Source organism: Pholcus phalangioides, unplaced genomic scaffold (genome assembly GCF_987345545.1).
Source record: "Pholcus phalangioides strain wild (caught in Gottingen) unplaced genomic scaffold, Ppha-v1.0 ptg000015l_1, whole genome shotgun sequence".
Taxonomy (NCBI): Eukaryota; Metazoa; Arthropoda; class Arachnida; order Araneae; family Pholcidae; genus Pholcus; species Pholcus phalangioides.
The window spans coordinates 14,516,142-14,533,016 of NW_028301608.1; the positions used below are offsets into that span (position 1 = coordinate 14,516,142).

Consider the following 16,875-nt stretch of genomic DNA (forward strand, 5'->3'; position numbering starts at 1 on the left):
TCTTGATGCTAACAATAACAACAAAACATTCCACGTTTCTAAGTGTGGTATTCCCTAAATAATCAAATTCGAAAGACGAAGAAAAATTTGAAAGAAAGAAAAAACATTAAATGCGGGTAAAACGGTTTACCCGTATTTAATACTTTTTTTTTTTCCTTCTTTCTTTCGTTTTTACTAGCGGCATCTGCCGTTGACTTAAAACAATAATTTCTGAATTTGTGTATATCATAGAAATATATTTTTGTCCATTTTTGTGGATAAGTTTATGCTGTAAATTATTATTTTGATAAAATTTATTATATTTGAGCTCAGTCATAGTACTACTTGATGTAGCCAGATATCGGTTAATACATTTTTACTTTATTTTGTTGTGGTGAACAAATTTTATTCGATTTGGAAACAGTTTCAGTTTCGATTTCAAGCGTGTCAAAATAAATTAGTTTCGGTTTTTAGCGCCATCTATCTTTGACTTTGAATATATTTTTCTAATATTACAAGTATAAATTTTGGCCATATTTTTTCACTTTATCGTTTCTTTTATCCGAGAAATCAATTTCGTAACAATTTACAAAATAATTGATTATTTTGGTAAGCTTTACCCTTTTATAAAATAATCGGGTACAGTGAAACATCGGTTAATACGATGTTTCTTCTACCTGAATGATTCAGAGAAAAGAATGTTGAAGGAAAAAAAAAGATGCTCATTGCACAATGCACGCGTATATATATAATAACGCGTTTTACCCCCAACTTTTCTGTTTTTCTTTTTTTTTTAAATTCAAATATCTCAGTTAATATTGCGCTTAGTAACGTGGAATTTATTTTATTGGTATTAGAAGAGACAGTGCGACAACTTTCTAGTGGGTATTCTGGGGATTGCAGGGAACCTCGCACTGGGACGGTATAAAAAGTGTATTTTTTTATATTTTAGTAACTATACAACCCCTTGCACCATGAATGACCATATGTGAGTACTACACGTTATTTGGATACTTTTTTTCCTAACTGGAAGTATACCTCTAGAATCAACGGTTCACCAGTAAATTACCATACGCCCTGTTACCTACGCAACCAGTATATATATGTATAATACAAATTATCAGAACGATTTAACATAAAAATAAAATGACTGATTTTTAAAAAAATAATTGGTGACGATAAAATAGCAGTTTCTTCTCGTTTCATCACTGCAGCATCTGCTCGGAAATCCATCTGAGATGAGAGATGACTCTGGTGTATATTCCAGGCAATAACGGGCTTCCACATCCGATGCCATTGGAGACTAGGCCGATGACAGTGAAAGCTCCGTTCATCTTCACGAACAGCGGTCCTCCGGAATCTCCCTATGAAAATAATTAGAAAGTATAATTAACTTGTTTACTTCCCATACGACAAACTTTAGCTCTTCCGATGATACAGACCGTCCCAAATTGTTTGCAAAGCATATATCTCTGCAAAAGTTTACTTTACACAAACGTGCTTCCAATCAGTTAAAGAAAAGGTTTTCTGTGCATGTTTGGTATCACTCGAAAGAGAAATAATGTGGCTGTGTACAATCATAATTATTATATTATTTTCATTTACTATATTTTGTTGTGAGTGATGAATGTTTGCTGCCAAACAAATTTTACCAAAAAAGAATTAACTTTTTTAGGTAGTACAAGAGACGTTGTTTTATGAAAGTAAAAAATTTCAAATTAATTCAATGATTAGTTTAAAAGTTACAATTTTTTAACTAAACATCTGCGAAAATCGGCGATTTCATTTTAATCTACGAGATGAGATTCATTCAAATCTCTTCCTGGCTTGAGCTTGAAAGGTTAAATGACGCGTAATTACGCGCGATATTTCAAAATTTGTTTGAAGGATCGTATAAATAAAAAAAAAATAAAATAAAGAAATTAACTTTTTATACAGTGTCCCCGTGTGCTAAAACTTCCAATTATTCAAATGCAGATCTCGCTCTGAAAAATCATTTGGGAAAAAAAAATCATATTTTTAAATGCAATATTTATTGAGATATTAAATGCGAATGTAGAATCACTTTGAATTGGCAATTTATCACTGAATTGCCAAGCTTATATTGGCTCACAAAAGTGTCCCTTTTTAGATTTTTATAGGGATTGTATACAAATATCGAATAAACTAATTTTGTATTTTTATGCGCAACAAAAAAAATTACATTTTTTGACAATTATTTTTAATAATTATTGAATTTTTTTAAAACATTGAATTTAATTGACGTTTCGCAATTTGTGAATCAAACCCTCAATCATTTGCCCCCGGTGAATGCTGATATTTCAAATATCACTGTCAAATATAAGGTCAAATATCTCTGTTAATACAGCATTTGAAAATAAGCAATTATTAGTAAATTACGTCTCAGAGAGACGCGTTCACATTTCAGTAATTGGAAGTTTTACCAAACGGGGTCTACCTGAGAAGTTAATTTCTTCTATTTTTCTGTGCATACGATGACTGGAAAATGTAGGACATTTTTGGTAACCACATGCCTTTTGAAAACTTTTTTTCAACTGAAAGCATGTTTCTAAAGTCAACGATTGCAGAGATATCTGCTGCGCAAACAATTTGGAACAGCCTGTGTAAGAATGCCATAAAACTGAATGAAATATGAATGAACCAATGATGTGTCCTTACACTGCAGGAATCTTTGCCTCCTTCCCTGTATCCAGCACATAATTGGTTCTCTTCCAGAGGATAGCTCTGCCCAGCTTCTTTGTACATCTTTTTACAAGCGTTGTTTGATATCACGGGCACATTCACCTTCTGCAGGTACTTAGCCAAGTCGCCAGAACCTTCAAGTTAACAAAAGAAAATGATTCAGATTCTGGCGAATACCCATCCTCTAGCACTGTGGCGAGGTTTACTGAAGTGGTTTGTAACTGTGTCGCTGTTTGCTCCAGTGGTCAGTAACTGTGTCGTGGTTTACTCAAGTGGTTTGTAAATATGCCACGGGTCACTTGAATTGAATTGGGTCACTTATATGATCTGGATAAATGTTGCGGGACGCTTGAGTGATCTGGAACTTCATCACGGGGTAACGATGAGGAATTGTACTGGGGGCCGCTCGAATGCTCTAAAGCTGTGCCACAAATCACTTAGTGATCTGTAATTTTCCCGCGGGCCTCTTAAATGAGCTGTAAATGTTTCGCGAGTGATGTGGAACTGCACCACACACCGCTTAAGTGCTCTGTAACTGTGTCGCGGTTTATTCAAGTGTTCTCTGACTGTGTCGCAGTTATTCAAGTGGTTTGTGGATATGCAACGGGTCACTTAAGTGATCTGGGAATGTGCCGCTGAATTAATATGCAACTGCACCGCTAGTCGGTCACGTGATCTGTGAGTATGGGAGGAAACTTTCCAGATGCGAAATGCCAGAGGCAAAATTTCCGAATCCCAATGGATCGTACGAATCCACTTACTATTCGGTTATAAATCCATTCGTTGCACCACTAGTTTCAGGATTGAGCAGCCTGAGTTGGGACCCAAATATTTTTGAGGTCCTCCTGAGTCATTGATTATTCTACTTCACAGTACTGTTTTAGGCGGTTGGGAAGCTGGCACCCAAAATGGCATGATATTATTACAGGATGCACATAAGTGCTGAAAATTATCTGGGGCCTGTATAAAAATACGATCACATCTAACAAACATTAATGAAAATCCAGAGATGATGAGAATCAGACAACATAACTCCAGAATTAATACAAATACAACGACAAATACATACAATTTGCCACAACAGGCAAAATGCCCAACGAGGTGGCTGAGAAAAAATATTTCCATAATTAATGGAAAATTAATCCAGAATTGATGGAAAATTATATTGTAAAATCTATGAAAAATAATTCTAAAACTATAATGAATCTTAAAATTGATGAAAAATGAATCAAAATTCATTAGCTAAATAATTCCAGAATTAATGAAAATTCAGAATTTATTACAGAAATAATTTCAGAATTAGCGAAAGCAAATTATTTCAATTATTTGATGGACAAAGTTAGTGGGTCTAGGCTCTGGTCCTGTTGGCTTAACATTGACTGGTTTAATTATTTTCGAAAACTAGACATTTTTTTTTTTATCAATCAGAAATATTTAGTAAGAACTTTTAATTGTCTATATAGACCAATGGGTCGCAGCATTGACGATGCTGTTGACTTTTTGTCACGTCTGAAAAAGGTTAAGAACAACTGTTTTAGATAATTAGTCCCTGTTATTGATTCGATCTTTTATTATTTTTTGTTGGAAAGGTAGCAAGACAATGGTCTTAACCTAGGGCTATGTAAATGTCCATCCTGGTCCAATAGTCATTCGCAAATATTTGCATCAAATGTTTGTCTCCCCTGGCTGCAATGAAGCACCAGTGGCATATAGGTTGGTCACAAGACCAGCTTCGACTAATGTTCCTTGACGAATACAGTATTCGCTTCCAGAATACTCTCTATGTTACGACTGTTCGCGTTCTTCGACCAGTGTGTCGCCAGACGTATTGGAAGATCGGGAAGGAAGGTGGCACCTTTGACTTGGGTTGGAAACGGTAGGGTACTCGACCAGCTTTCCAATACCTTCCAGCCTCCAATATTGTTTTCATGACTGAGTGACGTGGTGGTAAGATGCTTGTCTACCACCGTGAATGTTGCTGCCCCGGCTTCGAACCCGAGGGAGGATATAGATAAGATATATTCCCTAACGAACTTGAGGCGACCACCAATAAACGGCGCGTTCATTTCCAACCTATCTCATTAATGGCAGTAAATTGCAATATAACGATATGGTCAGAGTAGGTGAAGTAGCCTCCAATATTTGACGATCATTCCCAATGGTGAAGTGTCAACACTACTTGTCCATGGAACGTATTAGGGCCAGGCTGGACATGAGTGTGGTCCTAGCTTTAACAGTACCATGATTTCCAGCAGGGCTGGACGAATCTCCAAAAAGTTACACGCAGAATTATACATGCCCGAAATAATATTCTATACGATAGATCGTGCATGTGGTGTAAAAAAATACCTGCCCGGTAAGAATTTCCACATGCCTTGGGCAATAGATTTGTCCTTCCCTGATCTCTCCAGTGCAAGGAGATTCTCTGGAGCCCTCTACCGACAGACTTAAAGAGCTAGCCATCTCTATTTGGAAACTTGCATGTTGTATTAGGCTATATTTTATTATTATTTTTTATTTAATTAATTTTAATTTTGCATTTTGGTTTTCTTTAACGTGAGGCCTCGCCTCCTGTGCACTTGTTTTACCAGTAGGCCCATACATTAAGATCACCCCGAGACATGTCAAACTCAAAGACTTACCGTCCGCAGCGAATGTAAGTTTCCCCCAACCGGCAACAGTCGCATTCAGTCCTTCCACCACAGTTTGAGGGTCAGGAAGGCAAGCCGGCCACACTGCAGAGCCAATGTGGGCATCGGTGTTGAGTTTGAGCAAGGCGATGTCGTTGCTTAGCTTGTGTGGGTGCATGTACTTGGGATGGGTGACGACACTCTCGACACCGAACTCTTGCGCCGTATTAAGTTCATCACTCGTGGCATCGTGGCCACCCAGTCGAGCTTTCAGTCGGCGGAGATACTTCTTCTTCCTGTATCTAATCGAACGAAAATCGAAAAATATTTTAGAGTTTTTTTTTTCATTTTTGAACAAAATAACATTTGTTCATGCAATAGAAAAATATTCAATTTTTTAATTCTTAAAAAAAAAAAAAAAAAAAGATATTACACAGAGACGTTCCAACATCATATCGTTTAATTTTCGCTAGTAGAAATCACACATGGCATTCGTATTGCAAAAGTTTCTTTTATCGATTAGCGTTTGCACTTGTTTTCCATTTCGATTGGGAAAAATACCATTTATACCTAAAATATGTAGCGGTTTATTTGCATGTTGCGCTTAGATTTGATACTGCCGTGAGCATGACTCAGGGAGAAAGTCAGAAAATCTAATTTCATACCAAACAAACATATACATAGAGTCCTGTAAGTCCTAACTTGGCCTTTGTCTCATCAACAAGATTCATCGTAGAGGTATGGTTTTAATTTAAGGGGGTTGGTGCACGTAAATTTTCCAAAAAAAAACCACATTTTTTCGAATTTTTCAATTTTCAAATACTATGAAATTTTCTGCTTTAAAGTTTTTTCTGTACCCTGTAATAGAAATATTTTTTTAAATATTTTAATATAAACGCTGTCAGCCCGTTTTCCACTAAAATGCTGTTTTCCCTAAACTAAGTTTTTTGTTAGATAAGGAACATTTTTTCGAACACCACTCATTCAAATGTCTTGAAACTTTGTGTGTGTGTCTCTCAACACTATGGTGTTACATACTTAAACATGAGGATTTTTTTTATTAAAATTGTATTTAAAACATTTTACGGCACAAAATATGAGAGCATTTTGGTGATATTTGAAGAAGTTGCAGGTTGAAATTAGAATTCAAGAAATAACCAACAATTAAAATCCTAAAAACTCGTGTTAAATTGTATAAAAATATTCGTAGTATTTGAGAAAAAAAATGAGTGAATATAGAAAATTTCGAATGTTCCTTAAAGGAAGGCCACTTTTCCCGTAGGTAAGTATGGGAAGCCAAGATTCACCAACCCTCTTAAAAAATGCTCAAAATGTGTTCAGGAATCACTCTGTACCAATGTCGAGATCAAAAAAAGCATTGCGTCAGAAAATAAAAAAATCTGAAAAACCTAAATTTTTATATGGACACTTTGTCATAAAAAACCGAATTATATAGAGGAAGTTCTTGCTCCTGTCTCTTCCGAGGACAACAACAACAACAAAAATTCACGTTCCTCAGTGCAAAATAATTCGCGGAGATATTTGACATATTTGATTTGAATAATTGGGAAAGAGCAGCATAAATGAGGGAAAAAGCATTGTCCGTTAGTTTATACCAGTGGTTTTCAACCTTTTTTGACTCGCGGACCCCTTTCTGGTCTATATTTTCTATGGTGGAGCCCCATATTTTAGGTGTTCTATTTTTTTATTTATACATAAAAGTTACTGATTGATTTCTATTATTTAAAAAAATATTTACAATTATTATTTTTTCAAATTTACTGGTTTTTTTATTTTTCTCGAGCGGCCGCGGAGCACCGGTTGAGAACCACTGGTTTATGCTATTACTTCCCAACTTTTCCAGATTTTTTAATTCAAACAGGAGGGGTTCACAACCCTAGTAGACCGAGTCCATTTATTTTTATTATGGATAACAACACCTTAAATTTTTTGTAAAAGCTCTGTGCTTTCACAAATTTTTTAAAAGCAGGGCACTAAAAAATTACAGTTGTAACTGCATTTTGACATACGTAATTATTTTACATCACTTGAACTGAATCAATTATCTATCAAAGACTACGGTGTTACTATCCATGATGCAGATAACTGAACTTGGTCTACTATTGTTGTGAACCCCTCATATATCACTAATGGCCGTATTCACCACCACAGTTTAAACTACAATCGCAGGTGAAAGGATTGAAGATCGAAACGGATTGATTAAATTGAGGATTTTAACCAATCTGTTTCCATCGCTAATCCTATTTAAGGTATCCGACTACGTTGAAAACGTCATTTTGGAAGAAAAATTATGGATTTTCATTTTTTTATTTTTTTGTAAAAGCCCTATTTGTTGTGATTCCAAAACGGGCCTTGTTTTGTTTATATGATGCTTAGAATCAAAGTTACGTTCACTTTATTGTTGCGTTTTTGCATACAAGTAATACGCGAATAAAGACTTTAAACGTGTTTCACGAAGAATGCTACTTTTTTTTTGACATTTTACTTGACTGTGTAACATGATTTATAAAAATTGATGCATTGCATCCTTACGAAATTTTAGTGTGATATTTTGCTATGTATTGTTGAGGTTATGAACCAAAATCTAAGGTCTATCAGATATATTTTTTGAATTACAATGTTTTATAGACAAAATGTAGAATGAAATTTCAAAAAATTCACACGTACTTAAACATATTTTGGTGTAACTTATGAACATATCATGCAATTCTTTAAATTTTAGTTCATAACCAGCAACATTACTAGCTAAATGCACTGTGAAAATCACAAAGCATTTCATTGATAAAATTTTTTGCAATCGTGTTTCGAATATCACATGAATTTTGCCTAAAATTTGACACAAAAACGACTTTTTCATAGATAGACTTATTCATATAATAGATAGACCAAAATTTGTCACTGTTTTCATCATTTTGAGACACTTTCTATCAAAAAATGTATTTAAAGTTGACTCCAGAACCATTTTAAAGAAAAGTGACAAGAAAGGTAGTCGGATACCTTAACCTGCGATTTTAGTTTAAACTGTGTTGGTGAATACGGCCGTAAAAAACGTGATTTTTTTTTTGGATTCAGAAGAGGCAGAAGCAAGAACTTCATTAATTGGGGATTGTTTTTAGGACAGGGGTTCATTTTTTTTATCACACTCTTTTTTTTCAAAGGTCTATCACCATCTATGGGTGATTTACTACCTAGTGAGTTATGCCGGAAGTGTAAATGTGTGTACCTAACAGTCTGAGTGCGTATCTAGTGTTGTTTTTAATTTTTCAGTGCTGCCATCTATATTTCAGAGGTGAAGTGAGTGATGTGTTATGATTGAATTACATTTGTACTGTTTGTAGGTCTGTTGCTCTCTGTGGCGAGACTTTTTAAAGCCCTCGAAATTGGTACAGGGTGATTTTTGAGCACTTTTTGAGCACATTTTGAGCATTTTTTAAATTGGAATAATTTTTCTATACGACGAACGCTTTAAGAGATAAAGGCCGAGTTAGGAATTACGGGACATCCTGTATATTCTTGTACTGGCTGGAATCAGTAAGTGAAGAACAATTCATTGAAGCTTTTCCCCAAATTTCGAAAAATGTATAAAATAAAAAACAGTAGCGTTTTTTAGTTTTTGAATTAAGAAAAAAGAAGCCAAAACTAAATATTAATATTAGCCGTAAAAGGAATTAAATAATAAGTAAAAGAGTTTATGAAAATTAATTAATGCTGATAATTAATGTAATTCATTGAAGATAAAAAATAACAAATATAAAATACTGATTATCGATACAATTCATCACCATGCAATTAACCGCTAAGAAAATTCACCGACCAACAATTCATCGACGGAAAATTCATTCACCGACAACAGTTTGGCACGAGTCAGTGAGCAGGAAATGGCCGACTGAGTGAATCAGTAAATGATACAGTAGTTGGTGAGTGAACAAACTAGTGAGTGAGCGATAGAGTAAGTGACCTAGTGAGTGAGTAGGCGACCTCGTGAGTGAGTAGGCGACCTAGTGAGTGAAACCTAATGGGCGACCTACTGAGTGAGCATCATGATAAGTGGCCCAGTGGTAGACTGAGGGATCTAGTGAGTGAGCGAGAGACAGAATGAGTGGCCTAGAGTCATTATGTGCATGACCTGGTGATTGAGTGCGTGTGATAGTGAGCGACCAGGTAAGTTAGTGATACAATGATTGACCTAGTCGGGGAGCAACAGTGGGCGACCTAGTTAGAGAGTGAGCTAGTGACAGAGTGCGTGAGTAGGTGATTGAGTGCATAACAGAGTGAGCTGATGAAAGAATGAGTGGCCTAGTGAGTTGACGATAGAATGAGTGACCCAGTGAGTTGATGATAGAATGAGTGACCTAATGAGTAAATTACAAAGTGAGCAACCTAGTGAGTAAATGAGTGACCTAGAGATCAAGTGAGTGATCGGCCTACTGAGAGAGTGATCGACTGGCATAGTGAGCGACATTGAGTGAGTGACCTATGAAGTAAGTAAGTAAGTGACCTAGTGAGTGAGTGATATAATGAACGACCTAGTAATTCACTGAGTGACCTTGTGTGTGAGCGAGATCGAGCTAGCTCTAGTGACAGGCTAGTTTCACTCATTCATTCGCTCACTCGATCATTCATTCACTCATGTCGAACTAATGTCGGTGAATTTTCCATTCGGTGAATTGTTGGTCGGTAAATTTTCCGGACACGGATGGAAAAAAAAGGTCAAGAACCACCGATGCAGAAATCAGGAAAAATGTCGTATTGACACGGCGCAAAACTTACTCGAATACACAGTGAGCAGCGGTGAGGATCCATCTTTGACTCAAAAGAACGGCACCGCATTTATGCAAAACTTGGACGGCTTGTGGCTCTTCCGGGCCTCTCAGAGAGACCTAAAAATAATCGGTATAAAAGAGCGATAGAGCACTCGGATTAAATCATCCTAATTTCTATTGATGTTTAAAACACAAGCTAAGAAAGTTTTCACAGAAACGTCATGACTCTTTCTATCACATACAACAGCATCGTATAAGCCGCACTTGATGTTCACTCAAGAATTGAAAAAAAACTAACATCGAAATGAAATCAAATGACCTAACGCTCGTTTCCTTTTCGAATTGCATACAGGGTGTCCTATAAATGCTACGGCGGATTCGATTTCATCAACCGTCCATTCGTAGAGTTATGATTCCAATTTAAAAAATGCTCAAAATGCGTTCAAATATTACCCTGTGCCAGTTTTGAGAGTGAAAATACAGTGTGTAACAAAATAAAAAAATCTAAACTTTTATACGGACCCCTTGTTCTCTAACTTCCAGTTAGAAAGTTGTCGTACTGTCTGTCTTGAGGCCAACAGAAAAAAATTCCACTTTTCTAAGTGCAATATACGCTAAGATATTTGAATTCAAAAACCGGAGAGAAAAGTTATTAAAGAACAGTAAAAACTAACGGACAACGCTCCTTTCCCTCATTTATGTTGCCCTTCCCGAATTTTCTCTGCTATTTGAATTCAAATATCTCAGCAAATATTGCACTTGGAAATCTGCCATTTTTCTTGTTTTGCTCAGGAGTGACAGGGCAACAACTTTCTAATCGGAAATTAGAGGACAAGGGGATCGTACAAAAATTTAATTTTTTTTATTTTGTGACACACTGTATTTTCACTCCAAACTGATCCAGAGTAATTTTTGAAAGCCTTTTGAGAATTTCTTAAATTGAAACTACCTCTACGACGGACGGTTGATGAGATAAAGGCCGCATTAGCACTTACAGAATACCCTGTCTATTACAATAGACACCGCTCATTACAAGACTACGGATAATGTTATCACTTGGGTATTGCTATCAGCAATTTTACATTACTTTAATTTGTTACTAGTTTTCATTTTTTATCATTTTCTTTGTTACTTTTATTTTCTTATTTCTCACTTTTCTTTTGTCTTCCTTACCCGATTGGGGTTTTTCCGGCACGATCACGTTCTACGGGGCGATGAGCTTATATCGTTAAAGCGACATAGCCTGGTGGTGGTCAGTTCAGCACTTTCGCTAAGTACGGAACGGACCAATATCATAACATGAGAAAAGTTCATTTATAGTTTATATCAAGACTTCGGTTTACGTTGTCAACTTATTTACGTCGAAAGTTTCTTCTGTCTTGCACATCTTGAAGCTGAGTTTGAACCAGACTCATCTTTTCCTTATAAGTTATCGTTATCAATCTGCACGACTATGCAAGAGGTCAGAAGGATCCCTTATTGACAAAAATTTCCGTTCTCAGATTCACAATGTTCTAATCGGGTCATAAGAGTCCCTATGACCCATGTCCGTCTAGCGCTTTTTTGTAATTTTTTTACTAACGCACGATTTACGTGAATGCGTGTTTATGGATTAAGTGTCCCTATCTTCAGTTAATGGTCAGTTTCTTTCAACTGACCACATTTATATTTCCTTGACTTTCACGGGGAAAACTGTAGGGCGTAGCGTATATTATAGAAAGTGTCGTAATTCGTGGTACACACATCAGACATATACACAACAGTTTTGAACTGTTTTTAACTAACCGAAAATAGTGTTTCCAAGTCGAAGCTTTTGTTTCATGGCCGTAACAATATTTCATAATCCGTCATACCCCGATCTCATTAAAAATCTTAAATATTTCAATCATATCTCTACGACGCCTCTACGTTGTTCTTCAAAGAAAACTTATCCAATCATATGTTTTGTATAAGCATATTCAATGAATACACGTGTTCGTATTGTTATGTGGCCATCTTTCGCTCCAGAGATGGCTAAACTCATTTTGTCGTAATGCCTATAATTCAAAGATGTGATATCATTCTGCGCTATACATACGAGAAGGTTCCGTCAGCTGGCCGATGCAAAGATGGACTTCAGTAAAGAAAATTCAGCTGCCTCTGCGGGGAATCGAACCCACGTCCTCTGACTTCACTGGTGAGCGCACTCAACCAGTACGCTACAAAGGCAACTAACCTCTTTCCCTAGAGCTCGTATTCGCTGAATCTAACCGTACATGGACAGCCCGACCTAACTCAGGCAATGTTAGTAATATGAGTTTTGTTTCCGTTCCCGTTCAGCGCAAACGCGCTCTAAAGCCGGCATTAAACTATATATATAGGTTTTATAAAAATCTCTTAAAAAACTGGCAACCAAGAAGTGCATTGGTTACATAAGAGTGAATGTAGCCGACTTATTGGTTGTTGTTGTTGTTTTTTTTCAAGTTTTTTAAAAGATAATTTCATCAAAGTTTTATAGTGTAATCCCGGCCTACGCAAAGAGGCTAGTTGACATTGTAGCGTAGTGATCTAGCGCACTCACCCGGCAAGTGACTGGATGTGGATTCGATTCCCGGCAGAGGCAGTTACATTTTCTTTCCCGAAATTCATCTTCGCATATCCCAGCTGTCGGAGCATTTCGTTTGTCCAGAATTTCATCTCTATAGATCTTGATTGTTCAATGAAATTCAATAAAGAGTATTGATTTCTATAGCCTATGAATTGTAGGAAAGCCGGAAAGAAGTTGTAGGGATTTTCTTAAATCTATATAACCTCTATCTGTAAGACCGGTAGCTAAATCGGCCCTAGCTAGTCCAGATGAAATCGATTTAATGATTGCTAATATTCCAGCAACTTTCCTTTTTTGAACAGAAATAAATTTTTTTTGCGGGTGAATCTTTTTCTGTACTTACTAGAAAAGGATATTCTCCTGGTGATGTATCGGATCCTCCGATGATGCGCCCGTTTCTGGCCACCGGTTTGCCACAGTTTTCGTCTTTGACGACTATATCAGAAAAAAAAAAAATGTGTTATATATATGTATCAAACACAAAACATTTTCTTATTGTTTTACACTTACACTCATATTAAAATATTCATACAAACCAATTATACTTTGACAAAAATTAGTGGCAACATTGCCTAAGCTAATCCCTCTGGGACACGAACGATGAGGATGATGGATAAAATTAGTCCAAAAAAAAAACATTCTGGCAGAAAAATTATCTCAAACTAATGAAAAATCTCCACACGTTAACACTGAGTATACAGCAGAATCTCGCTAATCCGGGACATATCAGACCAGGTTGTGCCGGATTATCGAAATCGCCGGATTACTGGAAGTTATTTGAAAAAGCCCTTTGAAATAATACAGTAGACACCACTTTCTTCGAATCATGGATTATGTTATTATTCGGAAATTGTTATGATTTTTGCAAAGAACGGAACGGTTCAATATCATAACATGGGGAAAAAAATCGTTTATAGTTATCAGGATTTTATTTTATGTGAAATTTTTTTGTCCGTTAGAAATTTTTTTGGGTATTTGGACGCTGAGCTTGAATCAGACCTTTTCCTCCGATAAATTATCGTTATTAACCTATAAGACTATGTAGGCGGTCAGAAGTGTTTACCCTTTCGTCATCGGCAATCGTTTCTCTATTCGGTTCACAATGCCACTTGGACAGTAGTAGCAGCTACAGGACGCGGTAGCCCAGGTCGGTAAGATACTCGCCTGAAGTGCCAAAGGATGTTTAGAGGTGTCGCGAGTTCGATACCCGGTTCGTCCTTGTCAGAAAACTTTCCTGTACGACAGAAACAGTTACTTGACCACCGAAAAAGATTACTGCCGCAGGGAGTCCCACATCAAGGGTGGTTAGCGCACCAACCTTTCTATGAGTATGAAAAAAAGGCTGCCGTCCGGAATCGGCAATAAATTGTAGGTCCCGGTCTAATGAGCCGTCGTGTACAGAAAATGACCGTGGTGCGACATAAATTATTGTGTTAGCAGCTATGATCCATGTGTGCATGAAGTTTCTTTTGCAATGGCCCACCTATATATAGTGGAAACGAATGTAATGTAAGAACAAAAGTCCCTTTCTTCAGTTCTTGGTCAGTTTCTTTCACAGTTTCACAATTACTCGGCCGAAAGACTTTCTCAAGGGATGTATGCATAGACATAAGATTAACTTACATATTTACATTATATCTATGGATTTATGGGACGTACACCATACATTAAAAATATCATAATTCTTAAAACACACCAGTTCCATTCAGACTCCTCATAATGGCTGGATACAAATACAAATACAACGCCACAACAGACAAAATGCCCAACGAGGTGGCTGAGAAAAAGATGTCCATAAAAATATGGATGTCATATATTTCAAAAATACAGCAACCCAATTAAAAATGCAATTAATAAAAATTATAAACAATATATACACGTGATAAAATATTATACAATGCCCATACAGAATACTTATGTTAATACTTATATTAATAAAGAATACCTATATATAATTCTAATAGTAATAGTTATACCTTTAGTTCGATAGACATTATCATTGACAGACTGAACCATCCACATGACATGCAACGGAGCCAACTTTATAACATATAGTCACATAACGTTTTAATCATAATACTGTATAAAACAAGGAAATCCAGTGAAATTTCTGAAATATTTCAATATTTTTTCAGATATTTTATATTATGCTGTCAAAATTTGCTTATTTTCAGCACTTACGCCAGATATTGTACACTAAAAACTACAGAATACATTGGAATAGTTTTTGTACTATATGTTTATATGACTGTTCTCTGTGCAATGAAATGAAAGTTATAAGGTACAAAAAATACTCTCTGAGATATGACAGATTTCGTGAAACAATACGTAAAGTTTCGCCAAAAAATATTCAAAAATTTTTTTTAAAAGAGCTATAAAATGTTAAATTCTGATAATATATAACCAAGATTTTAGTTCACTACACAGCCAATGTGCCAATGTTATCTGAAATGATTTAAAAAAATTTTATGAGAATATCTTGTATAGTTTTTGAGGAATTTGGTTTCGCGTGGGATAAAGTAGCAAAAAAAAAAAAAAAAATTGAATCTTCAAATAACGCGGTTGAATATTATTTGTTGCCATTGAAAAACCATTGTTCCAGATTATTTAAATCAGCCATGTTTCTACCTATTGCATTTACAAGAATAAAACAGTTTTGAATTCTATGTAAAACATTCTTTCGAATAAATTTATAAAATCATTTTCGACAATTTTCAAATAACTCTTTTCATAACTTGCACGTAGTTACTGTAAACAATTTTTCATCTATTGGGTCTCTCATCTTGAAAATTCCAAGAATTTTTCTTCTAATTTATTTGAGCGAAGTAAAATGCTCAAGAATTTCCTTATTATCTTCGAAAAAATACTTCATTTTTCCTCACAACTTTCAGTAATATTTCGCGTTTTTTTTTTCAGAATCCCCTCTTTCGCGGAATTTAGCTGGGAAAAGGGTTTCTGTGACAGCATCACTTTAGCAAGAGATTCTCCAAAATGAAAACATCCGAATAAGAAATTTATTTTTATTTTTGTGCAAAATAAGTAAAAATTATGTCAAAACTAAAAAATGTCTCAACTCAGCTGAACAGCTACTTACCATACACGTATCACATAATGTAATTTTATCAAATTCTACATACAATAATCAACAGATTAAGTTAATATTTATTAAGCTTGCTTAAGTGTAGTGCAGTAAACCACTTCACAGTGAAGAACAACTAACTGAAACTGACGAATATAATTATCATTATAATTATTTTTAGTAATCATGGATTAATCAATTACAATTCCTTATTGTAAATAAACACTTATGAATGCATTTTATGGTAGTACCAACAACGCGAACTAAGAAGAAATGCGAACAACAGCATAAATTTGGTGGCGACTGGTAATTATGCTACCTATCGATATAACGATAACTTCTCTACAACGATATTTTTTTCTTGGTCCGCAGAGTATCGTTTTTGACGAGGTTTCACTGTATATGAAAATACAAGAATGTCTTGTGACACACGGTCAAACCACTAATGCTATGAAAAAGCAGTCCATCCAATTGTTCCAGACATTATACTAGCTCTTGGACACAGAAAGGTTGAGAAACGCTGGATTAGAGAAAAATGTAAGTTTTGTCATAACAGTAATAATTCTAGTTATCTTACCAGCTCCATCACACCAAGTGACGTACGAAGCAGTCATAACAACAACAATAACAAACGATAAATCCATCATTATCGTACACAAACAAACACAAAAGAAGCGAATAAAATTTAGTGAGGATTAACCGGTTTATGATCTCCGAGACGATGAGTTTTTGATGTTTCCATGATGGGATACAGACACTGACTCTATTTAAATTGCTGTGTATTCTGGATGTGTTTCTCCCGAAAAAAAAAATAATAATAGAGAGAGAGGAGACGGAGAAGCAGGAGAAAGTATATTTGGTGGAGAGAGAGAAAGTGTCGAATACAAGAGATATGTGGGTCAAGCGTGTGAGGGCGGTTTGGCCCACTGACCCGCTTTTCGAATCTCCATCTATCTATACATACCGTCGAAAGCAAGAGTTGTTTTGGGTGAAGAATCGTTTTCTTTTTGAAGTTCAAGCGGTTTTTTTTTTTCCAGGGCGTTTCTACCGACAAAATTTCGATGCAGAGTCATTAGTTCGATTCACGGTCGCGCGGTCGATCGCCCTCCCGCC

At 35.8% G+C, this 16,875-nt stretch overlaps 1 protein-coding gene across 1 annotated transcript; it reads right to left on the minus strand.

Moving 5' to 3' along the window:
* Positions 1–523: 523 nt before the first annotated feature.
* LOC149075502 (venom peptide isomerase heavy chain-like) lies at positions 524–16,401 on the minus strand. Its single transcript, XM_089245410.1, has 6 exons — positions 16,340–16,401; positions 13,027–13,118; positions 10,104–10,213; positions 5,325–5,614; positions 2,659–2,816; positions 524–1,343 (listed from the first exon to the last, which is right to left on the minus strand). The coding sequence occupies exons 1-6, from the start codon at positions 16,374–16,376 to the stop codon at positions 1,185–1,187; spliced, it is 846 nt and encodes a 281-aa protein (XP_089101536.1). The 5' UTR covers positions 16,377–16,401; the 3' UTR covers positions 524–1,184.
* Between the last annotated feature and the right edge of the window lie 474 nt (positions 16,402–16,875).

What these genes read in the sequence shown, in the direction of transcription:
- LOC149075502 (XM_089245410.1), bottom strand. Translation starts at nt 16,376, where the DNA reads ATGACTGCTTCGTACGTCACTTGGTGTGATGGAGCTG. An exon ending in CACTTGGTGTGATGGAGCTG is followed by an intron (nt 13,119 to 16,339) that starts GTAAGATAACTA and finishes TTTCTGATATAG; the next exon opens with TCGTCAAAGACGAAAACTGT. An exon ending in GAGGCAAAGATTCCTGCAGT is followed by an intron (nt 1,344 to 2,658) that starts GTAAGGACACAT and finishes TTATTTTCATAG; the next exon opens with GGAGATTCCGGAGGACCGCT.